This window comes from Rhinolophus sinicus, chromosome 16 (genome assembly GCF_057876585.1).
Source record: "Rhinolophus sinicus isolate RSI-liver-muscle chromosome 16, RSI-T2T, whole genome shotgun sequence".
NCBI lineage: Eukaryota > Metazoa > Chordata > Mammalia > Chiroptera > Rhinolophidae > Rhinolophus > Rhinolophus sinicus.
Window position 1 is genome coordinate 5764008 of NC_142516.1, and position 25552 is coordinate 5789559.

The window sequence follows — 25552 nt, forward strand, 5'->3', positions numbered from 1 at the left end:
GGAGAGAGAAGGGAGATGACAGACAAAAACAATATTCCTTCACTGAATTGCTCATCCTGAAGGGAGTCCAGGGGTCCCACCTGGTGGGCTTCTGCCCTAGGGCTGCAGAGCCATCAGAAAGAGTTACCTAATCTACATATCTACATTTGCCTCTTCTGTAGACCACATACCACATTTCAAAAACACTGCTTCCCAAAGGATGGTTGATGCCACAGTGACAACTACAATAAAGATCTGACCTAAAAGGTCACTTGAGCGACAGTCTTTTTTTTTTTTTAATCACTGTATTTCCCCATCCCTGGCTGGAGAAAGCCCCAGCAATACTCACTGAGGTCAGAAACCAGCGGCTGCCAGAGGCTGGGCTACTTCCTCCTCTCTCTAAGCCTCCTCTGAAGTCACAGACAATTAAACAGCAGAACTGGGTCTCTGATCCTCAGGAAATGGTGAAGAGGATGAGCTGGAAGAAGCCACACGGGGCTTAAGACAGCAGTTCCTCTTTGCTCAGTGTTGTAGAGTTGTGACGGAGAACTTTCGTGGCTTAAAAAAAAATACAAGAAAGTAACAAATTTTGAAGATATTTCTCAGTGAATTTTTACACATATATCTACCTGTGTAGCCAACATACAGGTCAAGATAGAAAACATTGCCAACACCCGGGAGCCTCCTCCGGGGGGCAGACCCGTTGCCTTTGCTCACCTTCAATTCTGGGCAGGCACCGCTGTGTTTTCCTTGGGCCTCAAGGCCAGGCCCACAGTAAGCCCCACCCCCACCCGTCCCACCTCCCCCCCTACCCCCCACCTCCTCACCCCACCCCCACAGGGCAGTGCTTTGCACGCACACTCTCTAGTTTCCCTCACCCCCTGCAAGGCAGGGGCCACCAATCCCATTTTACAGGCAAATGTTGTAACTGGAGCTCAGCGGAAAGTAACACCCCATCATCTCCACCACCAGAAACAACAGGGCTTCCACTGACTAAAGGAGGCTTTAGGGAAATTCTTGGCCAAAGATCAGAGAAGGGTTTGTCCTCCTTGCCAGGCCCAGGCTTAACTGGCTGATTTCAGCACACAATGAGGCAGAGATTCCTGAAGTCGCGCTGCATCAATCAGAAGGGCTTCCCCACAAAGTCCCTCTTAGTTTTGGCTTCGGGTAACAGCGGGTAATAATCTGCTTTTTGCCCACGCTGGTTTTCCCAGCTTCTACTGGTGAGGTTTTGTTTCAGAAGATGAGCAGGGCAGAGCGTGCCCCCTAGTCTAAAGAGGAATCTACACCAAGAGGCCCTCTCGGGCTCCCTCTGGTCCACGATTCTGAGGGTGGTGCAGCCACCAGACCCCATAACTGAACTTTTTGACAAGGAAGACCACTTCCAGTGGTTCCTCCAAGCTGGGGACTGTTAAGACAGGGGATTGTAATGGTGGCACTAAATTTTCTATTTTAAAATTTGGATCTCTGGTATAATTTGATTTAACAAGTGTAACTTAGCTTGGGACTTTTTGAAACTTTCTTTTCTCTCTTTGCCTCTGAATGATTTTGCTCCCAAACATTTACTGTGCATTCCAGTTTCAATGTGTCTATTTACTTAGGCCCAGTGCTGGCCCAGTGACTTGGGAGAGGTTTTGCATCTGTAGGGGGATCCACTCTGGGCTCCAACTTAAATCTACATAACATATGCAGAGGTTGCGATAACCGGCTTAAGGGACAAAGCTGAACTTAATAGAAAATTCCACCACAGGCCAAAGAGATTTACATCGAGGTTAGAAAATCTAAAATTTGAGACTGTTAGGCCAGGAGCAGAGGCCGCCTTCGGCCTGGAGAAACCACCTGGAATGTGCTGAATAGAAACCATCTTATCTTAGAAGCCGTCTTCTCCTGCTCCCTGCTTGCTTGTGGTGCATTGAAGAGAAACAGCCCTGTTTACCTCCCCCTATAAAACTCCATACCCCTCTTACTTGGAGAGGTTATGGTCTTTTCTAACCTGACCTCCCGCTGCTCAAACACACCAAATAAATTCTAATAGACCAATTTTGGTCTCCCACGACTCATTCCTCTGGCTGTGCCTAACAGGGACCAGAGAGGCCAGCGTCCTCTGTTCTCAGATAGAAACATCCAAGGAACAGGCTTGCACAGTTCTACCCGACACACAGAGATAAAACTTATTTCAGGACATTCAATGCCTTCAATGTCCCTGATCGTGACCTAACAATATCTCTTGGGACTGGGCTAACCCCGTCTGTCAGCTCCAGAAACGTGGCTGTTGGTTTGCAAGTGTATCTTTTGTCCAGATAAAGGAAGGTTTGGCACATTGCAAGTGGACAAGAAGCTATCCCACCTCCCCAATCCCCAACCCACTGCCCCCAGCAGCAAGGGCAGGGGTTTCCAAGAGTCCCCCTCCTGGCAGCCCTGCGAGGTGGGAGTTATTATCTCCATTTTGAGGATGAGGAAGCAGAGGGCCTACTATGTGCCAGCTGCTTCACAATTAGACATGACTCCTTTTAATTCTCTCAGCTGCTGTGGGGAGGGACTGATTGTCAGCTGTGTTTTACAGTTGAAATGGGTTCAGAGAGGGAAACTGCTTGCTTAAGGCCACACAGCTGCGACCGAGGGCTGGCTCTGGGATTCCATGCCAACTGAGTCTGGCTCCAGAGCACATGGGCAGTGTCGTTGCCCTCTGACCAGTCCTTCCCTTGGTCTCTGCAGCTTTGGCCAGACTGGCACTGCCGTGGCTCTAGAGGAGAGAAGGTGGAGCAGGCACTGGAGACTGTTTTATCCCTCTTCCCCACTTCCCCAGGGGGCCCCCTAGCAAAGCAAGCAGTGCTGGCAAAACTAAAGGCACAAGATCCCTCCCTGCCTTTGCCGAGGTCCTGCCCCAAACCTGGGCAACAGGGTTAAGGTGCAGGGGGACACAGCAGGGGAAGGATTTTGAAACAAGGGCTTCAAAGAATCTTAGGGCACAAACTGTTGATGCTTCCTGTGGAAGAGCTGATGGATCTTTCAGGAAGTTCCCTGTAATGAACAATGAAGCCATTTGCCTGGGAGCCTCCCTGGAAAGTAAAGCCATGCCAAAGAAGACAGTGGCAGTGTGTGCTAGTAGTTTCCTATGGCTGCTGCTGTAGCCAATGACCACAAATTTAGTGGTTTAAAACAACTCAAATTTATTATCTTACAGTGCTGGGAGCCAGAAGTCCACACTCAATTGCAGTGGGCTAAAGTCAAGGTGTCCGCAAGGCCGGTTCCTTCTGGAAGCTCTCCGGGAGATTTTGCTTCCTTGACTTTTACAGCTTCTAGAGGCCACCTGCACATTCTTTGGCTCCCAGGCTCATTTTCCCTTCATCTTCAAAGCCGGCAGTATAGTATCTTCTCTCCTCTCTGACCTCTGCTTTTTTTTTTTTTTTTTAATAACGCTTTCCTCCCTCTCATTTGTCTATGTAAGGACATCCTGACCTGTAGAGAATTCTTTTTATAAGAGTTTATTTGAGCCAAACCGACGACCTATGCTGGGGAGCAAGATCTCAACGGCTCTAGAGATTGACGGTTTTGCAACTTCTTTTATGCATTTGAGACTAAGGAGGGAATGTAAGGAAGATTAAATGAAGGTGGGAGAAAGCAAGTCGGGGTTATATTACTGGATAGTTAACAAGATTTTGTACTCTCTTCAGGGTAGTTACTGCTTGTTTCAGAGGCGTGTTAACTAGAGGCACAGAAACGATGGACAGGGCTGGCTTGGGGCAAAGAGAAGCCTTTTACTAAAGAAGTTATACGCCTGGGGAATGAACGCCCACCAGGACCTGCCCAGTTAGGAATTAATCATTAGATCACCCAGTGAGGTCACTTTCCTTAGAGCCCCTTGTTTCATCCACAAATTCCACTGCATCTCTCTTAGAAGGACCTTTGTGATTAAATTGGATTCACCCCGATAATCTAGGGTAATCTCCCCATCTCAAGATTTTTACTAGTCCCATCTGCCATGTACACTAACATATTCACAGGCTCTGAGGATTGGGACGTGGATAGCTTCGGGGGGGCCGTCACATCAGTGTAGGTATGGCTGTGGCTCAAGTGTCCAGGCTGCGATGGGGCAGATGGCTCAGTTGTTGTGTGCCTACGACTTGCTCTGACTCTCAGGGAGGTGGGCACAGATCAGTAACATCTGCCACCTGTGGAGGTCCTTCCAGGTGCCCTACTTTGTCATAGCCCCCCAGAAGGCAGGCACTGTGGCACCCCCGCCCCAAAACGGCATCACTCGTGCTAAAAGCCCATGATACCAAACTTTAATACCTGATCTAACTGCAGTTTCACCCTCTCCAAGAAACATAATCTCTCAGTCAACCAGCCTGGAATTTTCTGGTCAACCAGTAAGGTATTGTTTCATCCGGGCTCTCTCCGTCCCCTACAGCCCCCACAGAAAGAAGAGGCCATCTGCATGATAAAAGCCTTTCCTCTCCTCTCTCCTCTAAGAAACATGTCCCAGCCCCGAAATAATCCTTCCTTTTCTTTCATTATTAACTCCCTTGCCCATCCATCCTATAAAAAACCCTCAGAGTGCCCTTCCAGTTGCTAGAATCGCTGAAAAAAGCCAATTAGATCTTCAAATTTACTCCACTGAATTTTTTTTTTTTTTTAACAGGAAACAGAAAGTGGTTAAGGATTTGCCGGGGAGGGGTGGCCTAAGGCCAGAGGCTGGATCTGGGACACCCCCAAGCTCTCTGTTGTCCCAGCACCTGGGGCCAGAAGTTGCGGCAGCCTGGGAGTGGGCGGGTGCTCAGTGCCGACAGGCCTCAGCGCTGCTCTCCCCGCCTCCTCCTGCACTAGAGACGGCTACCGGCAAAGCCACACGCCCGCCTCCGGTCTTCCCCAGATCTCCTCCTGTCAAGATGCCTGCGCCCGTCCTGGCCATAGTAAGTGGCCAGGTACTCCCGGCCTTCCTGCTCTGCAGTACACTGCTGATTATCAAGATGTACGTGGTGGCTGTCATCACGGGCCAAGTGAGGCTGCGGAAGAAGGTACGTGCCGCCCTCGGGGACCCCACCCTGCCAAGGTAGTGCTCGGGCCAGAGTATGAGTGGGCAAGGCTGGGGACCAGTGGCTCTCTCAGTGCTGTGGGATGCCTCTTCTGTGGCTCTCAGTTCCAGCAGGGCCCGCACCTTCCTGTCCTCTGTTTTAAGAGCATTTACTCACTCACCGTGCCGTCAGGTAAGTTCTTGGCATGACGAGACTGGACCGGTGCCACTGAGCTCTTGAGATACCGGTCCCTGGGGTGGAGCAAGACAACATAAAGCTTCGTCTGACCTAGTGGCTTCCGGGCACAGATCTGATATTTGGGTGGAGTGGGAACCGGTGAAACAAGACCCAGGAGAGCTTTAAGTGGAAATTCCCAGCTCACTGGCGAGGTCACTTACAAACCCACTGCAGCTTCCAGGGGCCGGGTCTCGGCCGGGCTCCACGGAGCTTTTAGGGAGGAATTTCCCCGACCAGTCAGGGGAATAAAACAATAATAAAGCGGCTGAGATCTGAGCCAGAGCCAGCGGGTGGGTGGGACGGGGTTCCAGCTAGATTCTCCTCATGTGGGACTGGACGGCCAGAGCAGAGACGTTGTGGGCCAAGCGTACCATCCCCCCCTTACACACAGGGCCCAGGGGACACCTGCTGATTACTCTTCCAGGTATTTAATAGAGGAATCAATTCTGGAAACCGCCGCCTTGTCCCCTTTGTCCAGTTTAAAGGCGAGGCCAGGCTGGCTCTGGCACCTCTTGGAGGGTGCACACTGGGCAGCCGGCTCAGCCCCTGGCTCAGGTAGATGCAGCACTGAGGCAGGGCAGCTCCCGGGGGACCATTGGTCAATTGGCCTCCTCTCTGCCTTGGCCCACCCAGGCTGCAGGATACAGGCACCCAGCAGGGGCAGCTGCATTCCCCATTGAATCCTTTCAAGGAGGTGAGCATTTAATCCCCACCACAGCCCTGGGGGAGGAAGGGAGTAGCCTTATTCACCTTGTTTTCCAGGTGAGGAACCTAGGTTCTGAGAGGAAATAATACTTGGAAGGCCACACAGCTGGGTTTGAGCCCAGCTGCAGAGTCCACACCTGCCACAGGAGGATAGGGTTCTCAATAGTGAAGTGCAGGGGCCCCGAGCTTCCCTTTTAACCCGAATTCAGGGAAGAGAGGAGACATACCTGTCTGAGTGCCTGTCTGCCTGGTCAGTGGGGAATGGCAAAAGGAAACCTCCCTGGGGCTGTCCCCAAGGTGCTGCCTACAAATTTTTTCTCTCATTTCTGCTTGGGAAGGTGACAAGGAGGGGAGAGGAATGGAGGTGATGGGTGCAGGCGCTGGCTCTTCCACCCACTAGCCTTGGGACCTTGGGCAAGTCTGGGATCTGTTTCCTCCTCTGTCACAGTAGTGCCAGGAGAATTCAGCACCTGAGTAAACGCTCCACCACTGTTAGTTCTCCTCACTTATTAAAACTGGATCGCTTCATGGGAGTGCATCCAGGGACATGCCGCCTGCCCCAGCTGGAGGTAGGACTCCAGCTTCGGATGGCAGGGCTCTTCCCATCTGCACAGCAGCTGGCGCCTGGCCAGGCCGACTTGTATTCCAGGTCTGTCTTCAGAGATGACCAACCCTATGGACGGTAGACTCCGAAGGCAACTGCCCACTGAATTCTAAGACCCTTTGAAGGGTGTCACGAGTCCATGGACTCTGCAGGGCCATCAGAATTGGTGATACCATGACTTGAGGGCCAACGGAGAATTCTGGGTGTGGGGGCTCCGGTCCTGATTGAGACAGGCATAGGAATGGACTGCGTTCGCCTCTCGGGTGGGGCTGAGACAGGCCCAACATGCAGGACAAACCAGCGGTTGGGGACAGATGTTCCAAGGGCTCATGAGTCAGAAGCAGCAGGATTTGCCATTGGACAGACAATTTAGAAAACCTGGTGCTGAGGTTTGCTGTGGGTTGGCGGGGCTGGCCTGCCTGGATGCCATCCGGGAACCGTGGAGCATGAGTGATGGGCATGGGCCTTCAATGACCTGAGTGTGACCTGAAGTCTCTGCTTGCCATTGACAATTCATTGAGTGCCCATCTTCTGACCCCAGGGCCTTTGCACATGCTGTTCCAGTGCCTTGATTGCTGTTGCTCCAACCCTCCCTTCACCTACGTAATGTGGATGCCTTCTTCAAGCCTCATCTTTAATGTCACTGCCTCAGAGAAGCCTCTGATGCCAGGTTCCATGAGGTCTCCTATGAACACTCTCAAGGTCAACCCTGTCTTCTCTTTCTTAACACTCATCACCTGGTCTTCCCTGGTCTAGCAGATTGAGACTCATAGCAGCAGGGACAGGACAGCCTTTGCCTTAGTCCATTTGGGCTGCTCTAACAAAATACCATAGATGGGCGGCTTATAAACAGCAGAAATTTATTTCTCACAGTTATAGAGGAGGTGAAGTCCGAGGTCAAGGTGCTAGCAGATTCTGTCTGGTGAGGGTACGCTGCCTGGTTCATAGATGGCTGTCTTCCACTGTGTCCTCACATGGCAGGAGAGGCCAGGGAGCCTCGAGTCTTTTTTATAAGGGTGCTAATCACCATTCATGAGGGCTCCAACTTTATGACCTAATCCCCTCCCATAGGCCACACCTCCAAATGCCATCACATTGGGGGTTAGGTTTCAACATTTGAATTTTTAGGGCATGCAAACATTCTATCCACAGCAGCCTTGCTCACAGTGAGTCTCCAGCAGTCGGCACATAGTAGGAGCTCGTGGACGCTGGTGAATGGACGTGCATGTGACAACACATACCAGGCCCGGGCAACCAGGTCGTCCCGTCTCCTGAACAGTAATTCTCAGTTGATGTATTTCAGGCTTTTGCCAACCCAGAGGATGCGCTGAGACACGGAGGCCTTCAGTATTGCCGGAGCGACCCGGATGTGGACCGCTGCCTCAGGCAAGTACCACTGGGTTCGGGCTGGCCACGCTCTGTCCTTTCAGGCCCTCTTCTGAACACTGGGGCTTGAAGATCGCGGAGGCCAAGGTCTTCTGCCTTCCTGACGCTGTCAGACTGCTCTATTTATTCACTGATTTGATTTCTAATTAATTGTGGAAAAGTAATACATGCTGATGGCTCAGGATTACAAAGGGAGCAAAGGATATTCAGGGAGGTCAGTCTCCCTCCCATCTCTGACTGCGGTCCCACCCAGTTCTCTCCCAAGGCGCCAATGCAGTTACCGTGTTTTCTGAACGCACAAACACATGTGCCACGCTCTGTCCTTTAACCCCCAAAGGATCACCTTTCACCCATTTGGCTGTACTCTGCTTTTTTCACACAACAGCAGAGGTTTCACACGAGCTTATAGAGGGGCCTCGGTCATTGCCTCGGGGCTGCGGCATTTATGCCATTACTCTGCTGAATGTGTCTTTGACCCACCTGCCCAGCTCCCCTCTGATGGGCATTTAGGCTGCTCTCCCTTCTGTTATGAACAGAGTGCATCCAAACCTCTTTCATTTGCCTTTGCGTGTACATGTGAGCAAAACAGCAGGATGCAATTAAATGCCAAGAAATATTGTCCAATAGGGCACAAACGTATGCCCAGCACCGGTGTGTGAGATGTTTTTCTGGGGCCTTGCCACCTCAGCATGTCTACTCCTGGGTGGATATACCACCAGTGCGATGGGTGAAAACGTATGTCACATTTTGGTTTTATTTTGCATTTATTTCCGAGTGAAGTTGAACATATTCTCATACTTAGCATCCCCCAGTCCACCAGAAACATTTTTCTTATTATAAAAATCAGCACATGGCAGACAATTTGAATTATGTTGACAATACATAGAAGAAGAAAAAAGGAAAACCACTCACAATTCTAATCACTGTAAACATTTTCACCTAGTTCCTCTTTGTCTTCTAGGTCTAAATATTTTTCATAAAATGACTCGTAGGCATACCTTGTATACCCAATTTGGGGTTCTGATTTTTTTCCAGTTAACATTATTTCATTTTCCATGTCAGTAAATAGTACTCAATGATTCTTTTTTTCAAAGATTTTTATTGGGAAAAGGGTACAGGACTTTATTGGGGAACAGTTTGTATTTCCAGGACTTTTTCCAAGTCAAGTTGTCCTTTCAATCTTAGTTGTGGAGGGCACAGCTCAGCTCCAGGTCCAGTTGCCATTGTTAGTTGCAGGGGCACAGCCCACCATCCCTTGAGGGAGTCAAATGGGCAACCTTGTGGTTGAGAGGACGCGCTCCAACCGCCTGAGCCACCGGGCCGGCCCTCAATGATTCTTAAAAAATGGCTGTGTAAAATTACATCAGAGACTAAATCTTAATTTCATGTCACCCATCTCAGTTGGACTTCTGGGCCATTTCCTCTCTGCTATTTTACACCAGTGGGCTGGAAAGCGAGGCGGTGGCACTCCCAGTGGCCTGGGGGTTGTCAGTGGAGTTTCATAGAGAAGTGGGTAGCGGGACAGCAGTGAGACAGAAAAGAATCCCTCACATAGTTCTCAGCACATTCCCATGCATCACAGGCAGAAATGGGTGGGACACTGGTCATATATGTAATAGAGAATGTTTTGTTCAAAGAAAGTCTATTTTTTACTTTCTTATGGCCTTGGCCATCTAAAGTAATATACATACTTGTGGCTTTTAAAAATTACAGAATATGTGTAATGTAAGAAGTGAAATTCTTTGCTATTTCACCTTTTCTCATGTAACTACAGTATGTAGCCCTTCATATAAGGTCCATCCAGTCAGCCAACATTTAATGAGCACCTACTATGTGCAAGACACTGGTAAACACTTGTTGTGCTTTAGTGAACAAAAGCCTTCCCATACACGAAGCCATACTGGTGACCCTTATCCCACTTTCACCCCTGGGTGGCTCGACTCCCTGGGCAGTGGAGAAGGACGTGTAGGTGAGGCAGCAGTCTGCCATGACGGGGTAGCCTGAGCCAACGCACCACAGCCACCAAGAGGATGTGTTTGGCCTCCCGCAGGGTTCGGGTGTTCTACGTAGCTAAGCTTACCATGCCAGTGAGAGACATTTCCACCCACCCAATACAGTTTTTTCTTCTGATCAAAATGACCCACCATCTGTAGTACCGTGTTTCCCCGAAAATAAGGCCTAACCGGAAAATAAGCCCTAGCATGATTTTTCAACAGGACATCCCCTGAACATAAGCCCCAATGCCTCTTTTGGAGCAAAAATTAATATAAGACCCGGTCTTATTTTGGGGGAAACACGGTAGGACTGAGGCTCAAATGGTTGAAATTCAATTCAGTACCTTCTGAGCATCTCTGATCTAATACTGTTTCATATCCATTTGGCGAGTATTGACTGGGGACTGACCATGCCTGACCTGGGCCGTCCTGGTCCCTGGGCTCCTCCTCCTCCTGACTTCACATCATGGAACCTTGAGGGTGCAGACCTCAGAATCACACATCCTGCCGCCCGCTACCGGAGAACTGGCTGGAACCCAGTTCCAGAGGGAACGAGGCCCTGGAAGCAAAAGTTAGTTAACTATTAGACAAGAGTTTGGAGTGCAGTCAGGGGCACCCTTTGCACAAACAGGAAAGCCCTTAGGTCTTGGTTCTCGGAGGGTAAATCTGCCTTGCAGATGAGCTCAGGCTGGAGCCAAACCGTGAGCCCAGCTCTGGGAGAAGTCAGGAGCTAGGTTTCAAGGCAAATGATGAGACCCACCTTCCTTCTATGATACCAATCCAAGTCTCCTGGCATTGCATGTTTTGGTCCAATTTTGAGTCTGTGTATGAAACTGCAGTGAGGGGATATCTGAGTGATCCCAAAGAAGGAAGATGAACACTTGACCCGGCTTTGGACTGTTTCTGACTATTTGGAGTATGTAGAATTAGTCTGAGTGAACTGGTTTGTCAGGAAATTGGGTTCCCAAATCTCATTCCCAGAAGTCCCTTAGACATCATCCAATGCATTCCTTTTGGGGGTGGTGAACGGAGGGAGGGAGCTCTGCACTAGGCCAAGGAACTAATTAGCCCCACAGCAGAGCTGCAGGCTCCTAGCCTAGCACTCACTTTCCACCGCACCCTAAAGTGTTTTTTATTAATTTGGCCAAGGCATCTGAGGGCGGTCCGGAATCTGGCAAAATCAAGAGGGTGAAATTAGCTTCGACAAGCCTGGCCACGACAGGGCTGGCGATGGTGGTGACAAGAATGACGAAGATGGCAGCTCACTTAGGATGCACCTACTCACTGACAGGCAGCATTCTAAGCACTTTATAGGTACCAGCTCGCTTGGCTCTCCCTACAGCCTTCCCAGGAGGTGACTATTATCTATAGAGAAAGAAACAGGTTTGTCAAGGCCACATAGCTCATGACAGCTAAACTGCGATTGAGCCCAGGCCTCCCAGGCCTGCTGACATGTGGGCTCTGCTCTTAAACACTTTTCCTCTTCACGAAGGCGGTTTTACTCTCTCAAATCTGCCTTTTAAACTAAGTAGCCTTTACATTGTATTAAACTGAATTCGAGGAAATCGCCAATGTGGATGGAAAACAGGGAAGGGAGCAGGGAAAGGAAAAGGAGAGACCTGGTGTGGCTGTCAGCTTTGTCCCTGCCCAGGGTATCTGGGGGTAACCAGGTCTCCCTCTCCCCACCGCCGCTGTATGTAACCTGATGCTGTAAAATGCAGCTGGTGTTGCAATGTCTGTTTGGAGAAAGGGGGCGGGCCCAATGCTGCAGAGGGCCGTGCAAGTTCAGTCTAGCGGGAATTTTCTTGGGATGACATTTTCCTTTAAAAACTGGTGGTTACTTGAATGACACATTTTGCCCAAGAGTCACGTAAGTGACTCCATCTGTATCTCTCAATTCAGATCCTGGAGTGGGGAGGGAGTACGTTTTCTTGCATCATTCCTGAGTTCCCCATGTCTCCCTGTCCTTGGCACCACTTGTGGCTTCGTGGGGGCCCCACTGTGGTCTGAGACATACCAGAGTGAGAAGGGAGGGTGGGGCCAGCCCTGGGGTCTCTGGGTTAGAGCTTTGGGGCTTTTCTCCGCTCCCAGCCACCTCTCCTCCCTCATGCTGGCCTCTGAGTCTTCCAGCCCCAATTGTTAGCACTCAGAGGTGGGGCTCGGCACCCACTGCGTGGTTTCCTGCAAAGACCACCTCCCCAGCCTCCATCCTGCCCCACAGAGCAGGGCCCACACCTGCCGTGAACATCTCCCACCCCGTGTTTCCCCAACTTCTTTCTGTCACCTGCTCTTTGGGGTTTGGCCAACGATTATCTTAACTGCTTTCTTGAAAAAAAAGACCCACTCTTAAAATATAAATCCATACTATAGGGAAAAGTATCTGAATGAATGGGTTTCCTATGCTACTTACGCTTTCCCTGAAACTTTTAGATAAAAATATGTAACCATGACAAAAATTACGTATTTATCTAAAAGTTTCAGGAAAAGCATAAGTAGCATAGGAAACCCATTCATTCAGATACTTTTCCTTAAAGTATGTGGGTCCTAAAGCCAATTAAGCCTGAAACGTCTCTGGCAGCAAAAAATGACAAAACGGAAGCTGTCCTACTTCAAGCACATCAGGAGTCTTTGGCAAAGACAATAATGCTGGGAAAATAGCAGGCCGCAATGCTGGGAGGAGGAAGACCAAATATCAGATGGACTGACCCCATGAAAAAAAAAAAAAGAAAGAAAGCCATAGGCAGAGTCCATAGGAGCTGAACAGGGCTGAGAGGACAGGACATTGTGGACGCCACTCATTCAAAGTGTCACTAAGAGACTGAGCTGACTCAGCGGCATGTAACACACACATAACACCTCATCCAGATGGCACCACCTCTCAGGTCACCTGGGTAGGCAGACCCCATTCTGAGACACACTGATTTAATTTAAAATGGGTTTTCCAAAGGTGTGCCCTTAAGAACTCAAGGAGGGGGGCAGTGTTGGTATAACAGCTCCATTCCAATAGGACGGAGCGATTTTAGGGGGGCACTTCCTGCGTCCTCCCTATAACTCCCATGTAAGGTAAGGGACTTGCTGGGTTGAGGAATTAGAGTGGCCCCAGTTCTGTTTCCCCCTTTCCTTCCCTGTGGCTAGGGCCTGCCAGGGCCTGCCATTCTCTGGTGTAGGAGGCGGCAGTCTTTGACACAGCTGGGTGAGACATGCCCTGTTGGAGACTTACTTTCCCTGTGGCTGAGTCCCAAGGTCGAGATTTAGGAGAAAAGGAGAAGGAAGACTCATGTAAGCTCCAATGTATGGGGACAGAGACACAACTGCCATGTTCTGAGTTTGACCTAAGAAAGATCCAGGCCCTGCTGGGTTTACGGGAGCTTTCGTACACTCCGACTGAATTCCAGACTCCTTATCCTGCTTCTCAGGCTCCTCCCCACCCTTATCCTGCCCCAATTCCTCTTGTGCTTCACCTTCCAGCCACACGTTCACTTTTCTATGCCTTGAATACACTATGCTCATTGTCACCTCAGGACCTTTGCATGTGCCAAACCCTCTTCCTGAAAAATTCTTCCCCTGCACTGACAGCCCCTCATCATGTAGGCTTCAGTGCAAACCTCTTCTTCCTTGACCACACCCACCCTGCAGAGGCCCCTACAGCTTTGGGTTGTTCCAGGCCCCCTCCCTGCCCTGCCCAGCCCACATACCACATACCACAACCCTTGCCTAAGGCTCTCCTTGTAATGGGAGGGAAGAGGACTCTGCAGCAGGTCACCACCCAGGGATGCTGGGCTGGGCCTGGCCCACTGGCACAGCATTCGTGAAACGCTTCCCAGCTGGAAGGCCTGGAGAAGGGCCTCGGTTCCAGCAGACTCCCTGAGCCTCACACATGTGGCCTATCCTTTGCCACCCGGTGCCCGGGAGGTCATGGCCCGGGCACCGGGTATCTTGTTTATGTGAGCTTCCAACATGCCATCTATGGCTTCAGTCACTTTCTCAGTCTCTAATTTATGGGACTCGACCTCCCCGCCCGCCGTAAAGGAAGCTGCCCATTAGCAGGAGTCATGGGAAATGTAAACTGACTCTTAGCCAAAGTGGGTGAATTTTCTTTCTTGGTCATTTATTTATGGTAGGGTTATACACAGGCCTCCCCCCACACACACACAACATACTCACACGCTTGATTATTTTAAACAACAACAAAAGAAGCAGGATTGCACGGATGAAACAGAGAGCTTTGCCAGCGTCTGGCGATTGGTTGGCTCCAGTGAGTGGAAGCTGTTCTTGTTATTATTATCCCTGAAAGCGGGAGGGGGGATGCTTATGTTTAGGAGCAAAATAAGAGGCATGCATGGATTTCGTGCTCTTAGGCTCAGCCCACCCAGGAGGGCCCAGGAACCTGCATTTGGAAGGAGGTTGGCCATGGTGGTAAAGAGCATGGCCTCCAGACAGACCTAGGTACACCCAGCTCTCACTCAACCCCTCAGAACCCCACTTTTCCCGCCTGGGGTCCAAGCCCAGAGGGGAGGATCGGGGAGACTGTGGCAGGGAGTGGGCTTGGTAAGAAACCCCCAACGCATAGCCCATGGCTCCTGTTAACGGAGCTTTGTTTCCTCAGCTGCTGGCAGGTGCCAGCTTGGAGTTGCCATCCCTCCCACCTCCAGGGTATCGCTTGCTCTGGCCCTGAATGGACATGTCTGGTGCCCCTGAGACGATCCCCAGTGGGGCAGGGCCTCTCAGGGCAGAAGGCCCCAGCTTCTATGACATTCTCAAAGCTGCCACCTGGCTGACTGCACCCCCTTGCCTTCCCAGAGCCCACCGAAACGACATGGAGACCATCTACCCCTTCCTGTTCCTGGGCCTCATCTACTCCTTGTTGGGGCCCCACCCTTTTGTGGCCCGGATGCATTTCCTCCTCGTCTTCCTGGGCCGCATGGTGCACACCGTGGCCTACCTGGGGAAGCTCCGGGCGCCCACCCGCTCCCTGGCCTACACCGTGGCCCAGATCCCCTGTGCTTCCATGGCCCTGCAGATCATATGGGAAGCAGCCCGCCACCTGTGACCAGCAGCTGACACCTCCTCGGCCACCAGACCGCTGGCCACAAGCCACTGGGGCTGTACTTGAAGGACAGGGCGTCCCTTCGTCCCTTCGAGGTTGCCTGGTTTCCTGGCGACCTGCTGAACGTGAGCTCCTGGCCCAGCTGGCCTCTGTGTGTGTGTGTGTGCGTGTGTGTATACGTGTGCACACACATGTGCCTCCTGGATTCCTGGGTGATGTGGCCAATTGGAGATGTGTTGTCAAGATTGATAGACAGTTTCTCCACTCATATAACAGAGCATTGAAAACATCACTCCCTCTTCCTCCCGAAGAAGGGGACGAGTGAGGGGAGACTCCGTTCAGGTCAATAAACCTAATGGCATCTGAATCCAGACCTGTAATAAATGCAGACTTCTCAGACCCACCCCGGAGTTTCCGGTTTGGCGGGTCTCAAGGGATGCTAGGCACCTGCATTTTTAAAAAGCTCCCCTGTGAGTCCCAGCCATGGCCAGGCCTGGGAACCACTGCCAGTTTCCTCTCGAGGCCCAGGCCCAGACAGATGTGGTTTTTGACACTTCTCTGGAGTTTAACGAGGTGAGGGTGAGGTTATGCTCCTTTGTGCCCTGTGGACACCTCCTGTGCTCCCCCCATCCCCCCCCACCCCGTGGTGCAGGTGCTGATGGAAGGGGCCCACAGTGAGCCCCACTTCCTCTTCTCCTGAGGACTGTCAGTCAAGGAGGAGGGTCTGGAATGACCAACCACTAAAAGGAACTTGCTGGCTCCTTCAGTCTTTGCAAGTTTTGAAAATCACAAATGTGCTCACATGTGAGGAATCGAGTCTCTCCTAGACTCTTGTCCTGGGACGCCTGTGGCTTTAATCATTAAGTGGTGTATCTGACCAGCTGGCCCATAGCCTCGCAACCTCCTGGCTGCTTGCTCCTGGCGTCCACGGCTGCCCACGCCCGCCTGAGGCTCCAGCTCGCTGGACTTTTTTGAGCCTGCGTGTCTGGGGCCAAACTGACAGGAGGGCATGGGCTCTGGCAAACGCACAGACGCGCCCTGCCTGTGGCGTTAAGCCAAGCAGCCAGCAAGCACGCTGCTCTGAGACAGCCTCCTGCCTCCCGCCAGGGACAGTGAGGTGGTCTACGACCTCCGTTTTTACAGGTGAGGGCACAGGTTCCAGGGGGTGGTTGGGCTTTTCGGCTCTGACCGCAGCCTGTAGGGGTCCAAGGCCCTGGTCTCACCACTGCGTGTACTGCCTCACTTTCCCTGAACCCTCTCCCAGCACTGCCCCTTTTGGCCAGGATCTGGGAAGCCTCCCGCAGCACCTGGGCATGTCCACCTCCTACCTTCCCTCCCTGCAGCTTCTGAACTGCCCCCGTGGAGTGATGGACTGACGGGCCTCACTAGAAATCCGCGTTAGTTATCCCCTACCCTGCCGCGCTCGGAGCTGGGAGTGGATAACACTGCCCCCTGGTGGTGAGACAACCTCCATTCTCGGGCCGCGGCTGCTCACCTAGAAACCATGTGTTGAGAGCCTACCGTTTGCTAAGCGTTGGCTGGGCATGGTACTTAGAATTTTTTTCACTTAACTCTTAAAAAACGATCCCAAGAGGGAGGGGATGCAGATGAGGGCAGTAAGGCTCAGAGAGGAGAGGTGACTGGCCCAATGTCCCTGACCTGGGATGTGGTGAGGCTAGAGGAACAGAACCTGCTTGTTTTTATATTTCTGTATTTCTCTCCTGGGAAAAAGGGCGGAAAGGGCAGCGTCCCCAGCTCAGACCCGGATTTGGAGGGCATCCAACGCCACCGGGACCACGTAAACCTGAGACCTGGATGTAGGGGGAGGAGCCACAGGGATGCTGCGCCCCATGTGTACCCCATCATTCATTCCCCTCTGTGGTACCCCAGTTGGCCACCCTCCAGCCATCTCGGGTACCAAGTGGGGTTGACCATGGGCAGCGGTGAATTCTGGCCTCATCCCTTCACCTGCAGCACACTCTCCACCCAGACTTGGATTGACCCTTTGGGGCTGCCTCCTCCCTCCTGACCTGGGGTTTGGGGTGGTGTGAAATGAGGGGAGTGCTGGGGAGTGGAGCATGCTGGTGGCAGCCTGGGGAACTCACAGCAAGACAAGAACTTTTGGGCGGAGCCCAGGGCCTGGGAGGGTGGAGCTGTCTCTGGTAGGAGCCATGTGTCTGGGGTATCTTCTCCTGGGCTCTGAGTGAGCAGGAGAGGCCAGAGCTGGACTGGCCTGTCATCAGACCCCAGGGTCAGGGTGCTGGTCTGTGAGTTCCAGCCCTCTCCTTGAAATGTTGCCAGTTTGATCCAATGCTGTAGAAACTTTCAGGTTCAGCCCAGTACACACTCCTAAGGAGGAAGCCCAAGACAGATGCTGCACCCTGTCCACCTGGACGCCCCAGGCTCCCATAAGGGCCCCTCCGAGGAACCCCTGGGGCTCTCTTTAATGGATTTCTTGACTCTAGGCTTCCAAGAACTTCCTTCATGTGTGAGGGACTTGGAGGAACAGGCAAAAGTGAGAGGACAAAGGGGATTGGTTTGCATAGTCCTGGAGGCAGGGACAGAACCTTGGGGACCCCTGGGGAGGCAGAGCCCTTTTCCCACATAATATCAAGGGGACCCTGGGGCCTCTGTGTGTGTGTCCCTGGCAGGCCACTGCGCTTGGGAATGGGCTTCCAGAGTGGCCAGGCAATCACAGAAGAGAGGGTGTCTGTTGGGGTCGGGGGGAATCCAAGCAGGCTTCCTGGGAGAGGCATCATTTGAATTGGAACCTGAAAGGTAGATGGAAGTTTCAAAATCTGTTCATTCCATGCACTCATGAGCAATGGTCAATGTCAAAGGCTTAGAAACTACAGAAAAGCTCAAAGAAGAACGAAAACCTCCCACACTCTCACCCGCTGGGACCCTTGTTGGCGTACGTTGCCTTGAGGACCTTCGTCACTGCAACAACCTTCCTGCCAGATCCCTGCATCTGCCCTCAGTCCTCAGGTCGTCCCCCACCCAGAGCCAGAGGCTTCTCTGCCATCAGAGGGAGGCCATGTTCTCACAAGGCCAGCAAGGCCCCACACAGTCTTCACCTGCTTCATTGTCCGTCTCTCCCTCTGGAATGTGCGCTGTTGGGGGCAGAGACGTGGCTGTGTGCCCTGTGGTGCTCGTGGTCTTGGAAGAGCACCTGGCTCCTAGGTCGTTTCTATGAGGTGAATGAATGCTGTGCAAAATGAACGCTTGTGTGTGTGTGTGTGTGTGTGTGGTACGGAGAGATAGGGATTCAGGATTGTTTTTATTCAGGATGGAATTCCATAATAAAAAATACTCAGAGTTTCTTGGCACGGGGGAGACATCCGTGTGTCACAGATGTGGGTGGTGTCTGTGCTCAGGGCTCACAGCCTCGCAGCAACACTTTGGACTGGACTTTTGTCATTGGTTGAGACTTAACTTAATACTTCTATACTTCCTCCCAGGGCTTTCAATGGTCAATATCATGAATTTTAATAGCTCCCTGGCATTCTGTCACCCCGGATGCCCTCATCATTTATTTAATCGCCGTTATTGTTGGATAATTAATTTTCCAGGCTGCATCAGCATAAGCAATGCTTTCACTGGCATCTTTGTACATAAATCTCTGTGCACACCCATTTCTTTCAGGTACGTGTCTAGAAGTAAAATCACGGGGCCAAAAGACATGCCCGTCTTTAAGGCTCAGGGTACATATTGTCCTTCAAAAAAGATGGTTCCGGTTTGGATAGGATTTTAAAAAGATTCTTGCCCATATCTTAGTACCCAAGTAGGGAAATTTACAAGGGTATACCTCAAGAATATACACCCACAATCCCACATCCTTGAGAAAATCACTGTTCATGTTATGGATTATGATTCCAGACTTTTTCACCATGCATAGTAAATATATATGCGTATTACATGCCTAATATGTCTAATATTTTGTATGTGTGCATATTAAATATATGATATTTATATTATACTCTAGATATGTATATATCTACAGTATCTATGTCTCCAAAAGAGAGGGAGACTGTGGTAGTTCATGTTACCTCTACTCCCTGGAGGTCCTGCAGCGTGCTCACCGGTGAGAAAACTGTCATTCCTTTTATCCATGCCAGCCAAAACGCTGAGGAGCTTCACTTTTTAAAGTTTGAACTATGAAAATGATAGGGTTTTTCTTTCCATTTTCCAAATATAAAATTGTAACATTGAACTATTTTGTTTCAAACCACACACAGTTCCCCAGACATGCTAATGCATCTGCTAGAATTTAACTGGGTTTTTTAAAAAGTTGACACTACATCAGAACTGGCGTTGGAATGGATTTTCACTGGCAGAGGGGGCTGGGTGGGGAGCATGTCCCTGCAGGGGAGAGTGGAAAGAGAGCATGTGATGGGTCCAGGGACAGAGTTGTCTGGGTTGTCTGAGGAACCTGGGGGTAGGGGACAGCAGGGCTAGATGCTGGATCCTCAGACACTTGGCCTGCGTGATGGAACTTTGCTGGGGAGGCCCTGGGGAGCCATAGGAGGCTTTAGGCAGGGGAGGGACATGCCCAAGGCTGTGTTTTAGGGCAGTTATTCTGTTGGCTTGTGCAGAATGGCCTGGAAGAAGATAAGACAGGAGGTTGTTACTGTGGCCTGGCAGACAATTTGAATAGAGGCTTCATGTCTCCTCTGCAGTAGGTCTGGGGTTTCTTTTGGGTACACCATGGGCAGAGGAAGGCCAAACTCAAAAAGGACTTCCCACCACCATCTCGACCTGTATCAGTTTTCTATGCTGGGTAACAACTTGCCACAAACGTAGCAGTTTTAAACAACGGCAGTAATGATCTTACAGTTTCTGTACCTCAAGAACTCTACTCAGGGTCTCACAAAGCTGCAGGCAGGGGGCCTCCAGGCTGAGGTCTCCCTGAAGGTCAGTGTCCACTTCCAAGTTCACTCAGACTGTGGGCAGAATTCAGTTCCTTGTGCTATAAGACTGAGGCCCTCAGCAGCCAGGTCCACCCCCTCCACAGGCGGTTCACAGCATGGCTGTTTGTTCTTCCAGGCCAGCAGGCAGGCATCTCTCTGCTTTGACTCTCTCCTTTCAGGGAAAGCATGGACCCTCTTAGAGGGCTCACCTGGTTAGGTCAGTCTCACCCAAGATAATCTCCTTTTGGATTATGTCAAAGTCAACTAAGTAGGGATCTTAATTACATGTCTCAATATTACCACACTCTGTTGGTTAGAAGCAAGTCAGAGGTTGCACCCCCACTCAAAGAGAGGAGATGACACAAAGGTCTGGCTGCCTCTCAGTTCTTCCGATTTCCAGGTGCCCACTCCTGATCCCTCACCTCCCAAGCTCGATCCATTCCCACTTCTAAGATGTGAACTAAGAGTTGAGAAGCTTTCGAACCCACCCTTTCCAGCACTTGCAATATAAAAGGGCGTCACTGATGACGTCACTACCCCAAAGCTTCAAGGCCAGAGGACTGATGGAACGCCAGGCAGTGGAGTGGAGAGCTTGGGATAGCGCCGCTCACCGAAAGGTATCGAAAAGACATGTTCAGCTCTGACCGAGCCGCCCAGGGGGACAGAAAAGGGAAGAAAGCACATTGTTTTAGCTTCAAAGAGCTCCTTGTGTCGTTGAGACTGTCACATTGGCCTGCTGAGTTTGGTTTTCTATCAGGTTATTAACCACATTACAGAAATATGGACACTGGATTGTGAACCACCATAATATGGAAACGATTTGCATTTTGTCTTGTGTCTGTCCCGATTTTTTACACTGCATGTATGAAATGTGTGATAAACATCTTGGCACACGTTGCTTCCCCCTCCCGCCACTCTCCCCCCATTTTGGATTATTTCTCCAAGTGGGGCTTAGAGATGGGTGAGAACCTGCACACGTTTTCATGGCCATTGGTACATTTTCCGGAAGGCTTGTACTGATTTCCCCTCTGTGACCCCCGCTGGTGGTTGGGGATTTGTTTGTTTCTTTGTCTTTTGAGAGAAGGCTGGGTCAGGAGCTGACTGCTTGCCCTGTGATTTGTGGGGAGAGGGTGGGTGTTCTCCCAGGTCTGTGCCTGACAGTGACCCCAAAGAGCCCTCCAGGGTCGGGAGGTAGAGGTACAGGAACTGGGGGCACCATTTTGCTTTTGTCACCAACTGGCACTCCCAAGGAGTGTGGGCACCAAAGGGACAGGAGATGAGCCCCTGAACTGTGTGTGCCTGGTTCCCCGGACAGGGGACATGCCAGTTCCCCCCAGGACGGGGAGTATTTTGACTTCCTCAAACTCCATCCCTCGCTCTGTGCTCCTCCACCATAAACACCAAAGTGCCCATTTTCAGAGGGTAACTTTTGCCAACAACCCTGTGAAGTGGCTTCTGTTATTCTCCCTATTTACAGAGGAGGAAACTGAGTCCCAGAGAAGTGCCTTGCCCAAGGTAAAACTGGCCTTTATTTCTCAGGTTTTGAGTTTCATAAGAGCCAGACTGCCTTTCCTTCTCTCTCTCTCTCTCTCTCTCTCTCCCTCACTCTCCCTCTCTCTCTCTCTCTCTCTCTCTCTCTCTCTCTCTCTCTCACTCTCCCTCTCTCTCTCTCTCTCTCTCTCTCTCCTTAAGTTCCTGTATTTCAAACAAGAAACAGAAGTAGATGCACACAATGCCCTCTCCCAAACTCACAAACGGACAAAGGGAGGCAGAGAGAGGATTCCGAGTTCTCCCAGCCTGGGATGGGGCCTTGGGTACCTTCTCCTCATGGAAAATTCTGTCCCGGGACGAGTGCCCACGAAGCTCCCGCACAGCCCTGCAATTAGGCTACAACACGACAGCAATGTGCAAATACATTTCTTTTTACGGGGAGGGCCTCTGTGCCCCCTCCCTCAGCTCCCCAGAGCAACATATGTAAACGATTAAGCGGGTTTGTTTTTGCTAGAGCGCTCGGGAGGAAGTGACATTGACGTCCTTGTGCCCCATGGCAGGGCCAGCACCTCTGTGGGAACCCTGCCCCTGGCTTTTTCCAAAGCTGGGATTCTTGGGACCTGCCTTCCAGGCCTCAGCTGGAGCCCCCACCCAGTGTGACCCCACCTCTGCTGCAGGCAGCCCCAACCTGGCCATGCTTCACTGCACCCTCCCTTTGGATTGCAAATAGAAAGACCGGATGTGTGTCCTCCATCCGAGCTCTGGAGCACTGACAAGTGCCTGGGCGGGCCTGTCCCTCCATTGCTCCCAGGTCAGTACTTCTGGGGAGGAAAGGGCCATTCTTCCTGGCTGCCCAGGAGTGCACTGTTCTGGGCCCCGTGGGCCAGCCTTTGGCTGGTGCAAATCCCCTGGTAGGGGTGAGAGGTCAGCTCCAGTGAGGGAGGACACTGCTCAGACCAGGATGGCCCCAGCTCTTGTCTAGGTGGAAGGGCAGGCCAGCATCTTCCAGAGAACTCTACCAGGCAGCTCTCATTTCCAGGGTTTCTGGCCTCTGCCTTTCCCTCAGCCCATCATCTAGTCATCAAACCCTACCCCTGCTGTGTCCAGGACACTTCCAAGATCTGCCCGCTCTGTCCCCATGTGGTCCAGGCTGCGGGTTCTCCTGCCTGGATATATGCCTGGGTCTCCTTAGGGATCTCTCAGCCTCCACACGCAGCCCAGGGCGTGGGTCCCTTCCCATTCCTCCCTGTCCCTCCCCACACAAATCCCCTTGTGCTTCTCCAGTGCCAGAATGATCTGGACATACCATCTCCACTTGAGCTGGCTCCTGCTTCTTCACCTTTATCCTGAACCAGGAGATCGAACCCTGGAGCTGGCCCAAAGAGACAGCTTCTGGCTTGCTCCAGGGCCTTCACACATGCTGTTTCCTTAGCCAGGAACTCTGTTCTCCCTCCCCTCTTAGTTTGGTGAACTCTTCATCCTTCCAGGGCACCTCTTCCAGGAAGCCTGCCTGGATGCCTTAGACTATGTTTGGGGCCTCTGTGCTGGGTGTGGCCTCTACAGCCAGGCACCCTGTCTGTCAGTTCAGTATCAGTTCTCTGCTCTCTCTTCAGGGTCTGGGTAGGGCCCGGCACACAGCAAGTGTTTCATAATATTTGTTCCGTGATAAATGGCAAAATGGAGGCCCAGAAAGCACTTCGCTAAAGCAGAGGCCAAAGTGAGCAAGAAAACAGGTCTGGCTGCCTCCCCCACCCCTGACAAGGTGCAGGTCTCTCCTGTGCCTGGCCCAACTTTCGTAGTCAGGTGGGCCTGAGCCAGCTCAAGGCATCAGCAGAATGTCCCCTCCCACACCGGAGCCCCCTCAGTGTCCCACGCTCTCCTGCTGACCAGAGTCCCAACCCTCCAGCCACAAGGAAGCCACACGGCCGAGCTTCCCAAGTGTGTCTGCACATCTGAGGAGGCCAAGCTCCACCCCAAGGACCGTGTTCTCATGGTAGAATTCCAGATGGAGTACCAGGAGGACTATCTAGGGGTGAATTGGGGGAGAAGGGGGAGGGCTCCTCACCTCACTCCTGGGTATAGTCACCATCCCTTCTAAAACAAAAATGGGGACCATGCCTCATGCAAGGATTGTCACATGGCTTCGGCCTGTTTGAGGTCATGCGGCTGCAGCCTGTGTGGGAATGCTGGCACTCGGGGGCGCTCTGCTGCAGTATGCGCAGACTATAGAGTGTGGACCCCACCAGGGTGTGACCGCCATGGAACAGCGCGGGCTGCCCCCTGGGGGTCCAGGAGTGCTGTCCCACTCCCTGGGGACTGGTTGAGGTTACTTTTATTGGAAATGATCTCTTACCTGCCCTGGAGGGTGTGCCCCTCAGAAGGGGAGGCATGGAGCCAGGTGGAAGGGGTGGCTCCAGACCACTCCCCTCACCCACAGTTTTCTATAGACTCCTCATAAATGATGTCATTGGCTGGTGGTACATGTGTCCTCTCTCACCCCGTTACCCTCCGCAAAAGGGGGAATTGGGAGAAGGCCTTCCGGTGGCCTTGGCTGTCAGGACTCTTCCTCTGTCCTGTGAGCCAGCTTGGGACCTCCACTCTGCACCCCACCTTCTGGGCCATTTGCCCGGGCCCCTCCACAGTCAAATGCCCGGAGGGGTCCCACGCTTTCTGCATGTGCAGAAGCAAGGGATTCAATTTCAGTATCTGCCCCACACACCCTCTAGCCCGTCCATGGTCACGCCCCCTGCCCCCTGCTATAGGGAAGAGGAGACACCGCCTGACCAGATAGGGGGGTCCTGCCCAGAGGCACCTAAATACCTGGGTTCCATGGAGCCTGGGGCAGGTCTCTGTCCCCCTATCCCACTCTCCACCCCAGGGACTCTGCAGGGTGATGGAGGACTTCATTCAGAAGAAGACACAGATATGAGGGCAGCTGGCCTTGCTGGCTGCTGGTTCGAGCCAGACCCAGGGAAATCACCATGGCTGCTGCAGGCCAGAGCAGCGCCCCACATGGCCGGCCCTTAATTAGTTTGCTGCTCTTATCTGCCCTCCCACAACCTTTTAGGGCTTAAAAATTTTTTATTTCTTAAAGACAAAAGCTATTTGGTTTTAATACACAAAGTAAGTGAGGTCCTTGGTGAGCTTCTGCTCCACTTTCTGGCCCATCCCCTCCAAGGGTCATGGGCCAAAGTCTCCAGGTGGCCACGGACGAGGGGCTGAGCCAGGCTTCAGGTGTCTCAGCAGCCTCTCGGGCCCAGGAGTCCGGGCGGGAGAGAAGGGCCAGGACAGGCCTACCAGCCTGTCCTGGGGACAGCGGACAGGAGAAGGTCACTTTCCTGCGTGTCTGCCCTCTTTTCTGTTGTTGTAGACCCGGAAGGCAGCTGGGTCCTGGTGGGGCCGGCCATCAATTCACCGTGGGCACCTGGCTATGGTGCAAGCTGAACTCCTTGGCCTTGAGACGGAGGCTGGCAATGCTGTTGGCCATATTGACCCCTGAGGTCGCGGGGCTTGAGCCTCCAGGGCTGTAGGGTGGCACCGTGCTGGGATGACAAAACACAAGGACATATTGGTGTGTCTGGCATGCGGCCTGGAGCTGACCACTTCTGGCTGTCAGCGCCGGCCCTTCTGCCTCCCCTCCTCAGCTTGTTGTCCTGGGAAACCTTCCCCTGGGGGTGGGTGTGAACCGGGGCTGCAGGATTTAGGGAGGAGACAGAAGCCCCCATTGCCAGCACTAGGACATGGAGCCGCCCCAGTGGGTTTGTGGGCATTCCTCACTGGACCAGGAGCTTCCTGAGAGCAGGGCCTGGGTCCTGTTCATCCCCAGCACCTGCACTGGGGCTGGTGAGCAGCAGGATGGAGGTGAATAAACACACAGCTGTATTTAAGAATGCCTCTTGGGTGTTCTCCTGCCCCAGGTAAGGACAGGGCAGGGGGTAGGTTGGGAGAGCTCTGAGGCTAACGTGGTCATGTCTAGGGCTCCAGTTCCACAAGCCAACCGCTGGATCTCATCTTCCACCAGACCAGGGCTGCAGCAGAGCTGCTCACACAAACCAAGGAGCGGCTGGCACCCCCTCGAGTTGTGGGGAACAGAAACCCAGCTCCCTAGCACCTCCTCCCTCTTCCTTCTCACCTACCACCTCAGAGCCTTTTCCCAGCTTTGATTAAGGGGAAACTGCCCCAAA

The 25552-nt window shown here is 52.1% G+C and overlaps 2 protein-coding genes and 1 pseudogene across 3 annotated transcripts in view; 1 reads left to right on the forward strand and 2 right to left on the reverse strand.

Annotated features, from left to right (window-relative positions):
* Window positions 1–6271, reverse strand: part of LOC148754940 (ubiquitin-conjugating enzyme E2 variant 1 pseudogene) — a 29146-nt pseudogene extending 22875 nt beyond the window's left edge. Inside the window, exons 1-2 of the transcript XR_016019461.1 lie at window positions 5176–6271; window positions 329–537 (exon numbers count right to left, since the gene is read on the reverse strand). The product of XR_016019461.1 is annotated as a ubiquitin-conjugating enzyme E2 variant 1 pseudogene (transcript). The remainder of the gene's footprint in view (window positions 1–328; window positions 538–5175) is intronic.
* On the forward strand, window positions 4674–15334 carry PTGES (prostaglandin E synthase). The gene is made up of 3 exons (XM_019728817.3): window positions 4674–4997; window positions 7844–7926; window positions 14721–15334. The coding sequence occupies exons 1-3, from the start codon at window positions 4869–4871 to the stop codon at window positions 14968–14970; spliced, it is 462 nt and encodes a 153-aa protein (XP_019584376.2). The 5' UTR covers window positions 4674–4868; the 3' UTR covers window positions 14971–15334.
* Window positions 15335–24429: 9095 nt separating this feature from the next.
* The window catches only part of PRRX2 (paired related homeobox 2), a 41101-nt gene continuing 39978 nt past the window's right edge, over window positions 24430–25552 (reverse strand). Inside the window, exon 4 of the mRNA XM_074331173.2 lies at window positions 24430–24910. Coding sequence (XP_074187274.1) covers window positions 24775–24910 — 136 coding nt within the window. The 3' untranslated portion in view covers window positions 24430–24774. The remainder of the gene's footprint in view (window positions 24911–25552) is intronic.

Excerpts from the sequence above, each read along its gene's own strand:
- PTGES (XM_019728817.3), top strand. The coding sequence starts at position 4,869 with ATGCCTGCGCCCGTCCTGGCCATAGTAAGTGGCCAGGTACTCCCGGCC. Across the intron at positions 4,998-7,843 it reads AAGTGAGGCTGCGGAAGAAG|GCTTTTGCCAACCCAGAGGA; the intron begins GTACGTGCCGCC and ends GATGTATTTCAG. Across the intron at positions 7,927-14,720 it reads GATGTGGACCGCTGCCTCAG|AGCCCACCGAAACGACATGG; the intron begins GCAAGTACCACT and ends TTGCCTTCCCAG.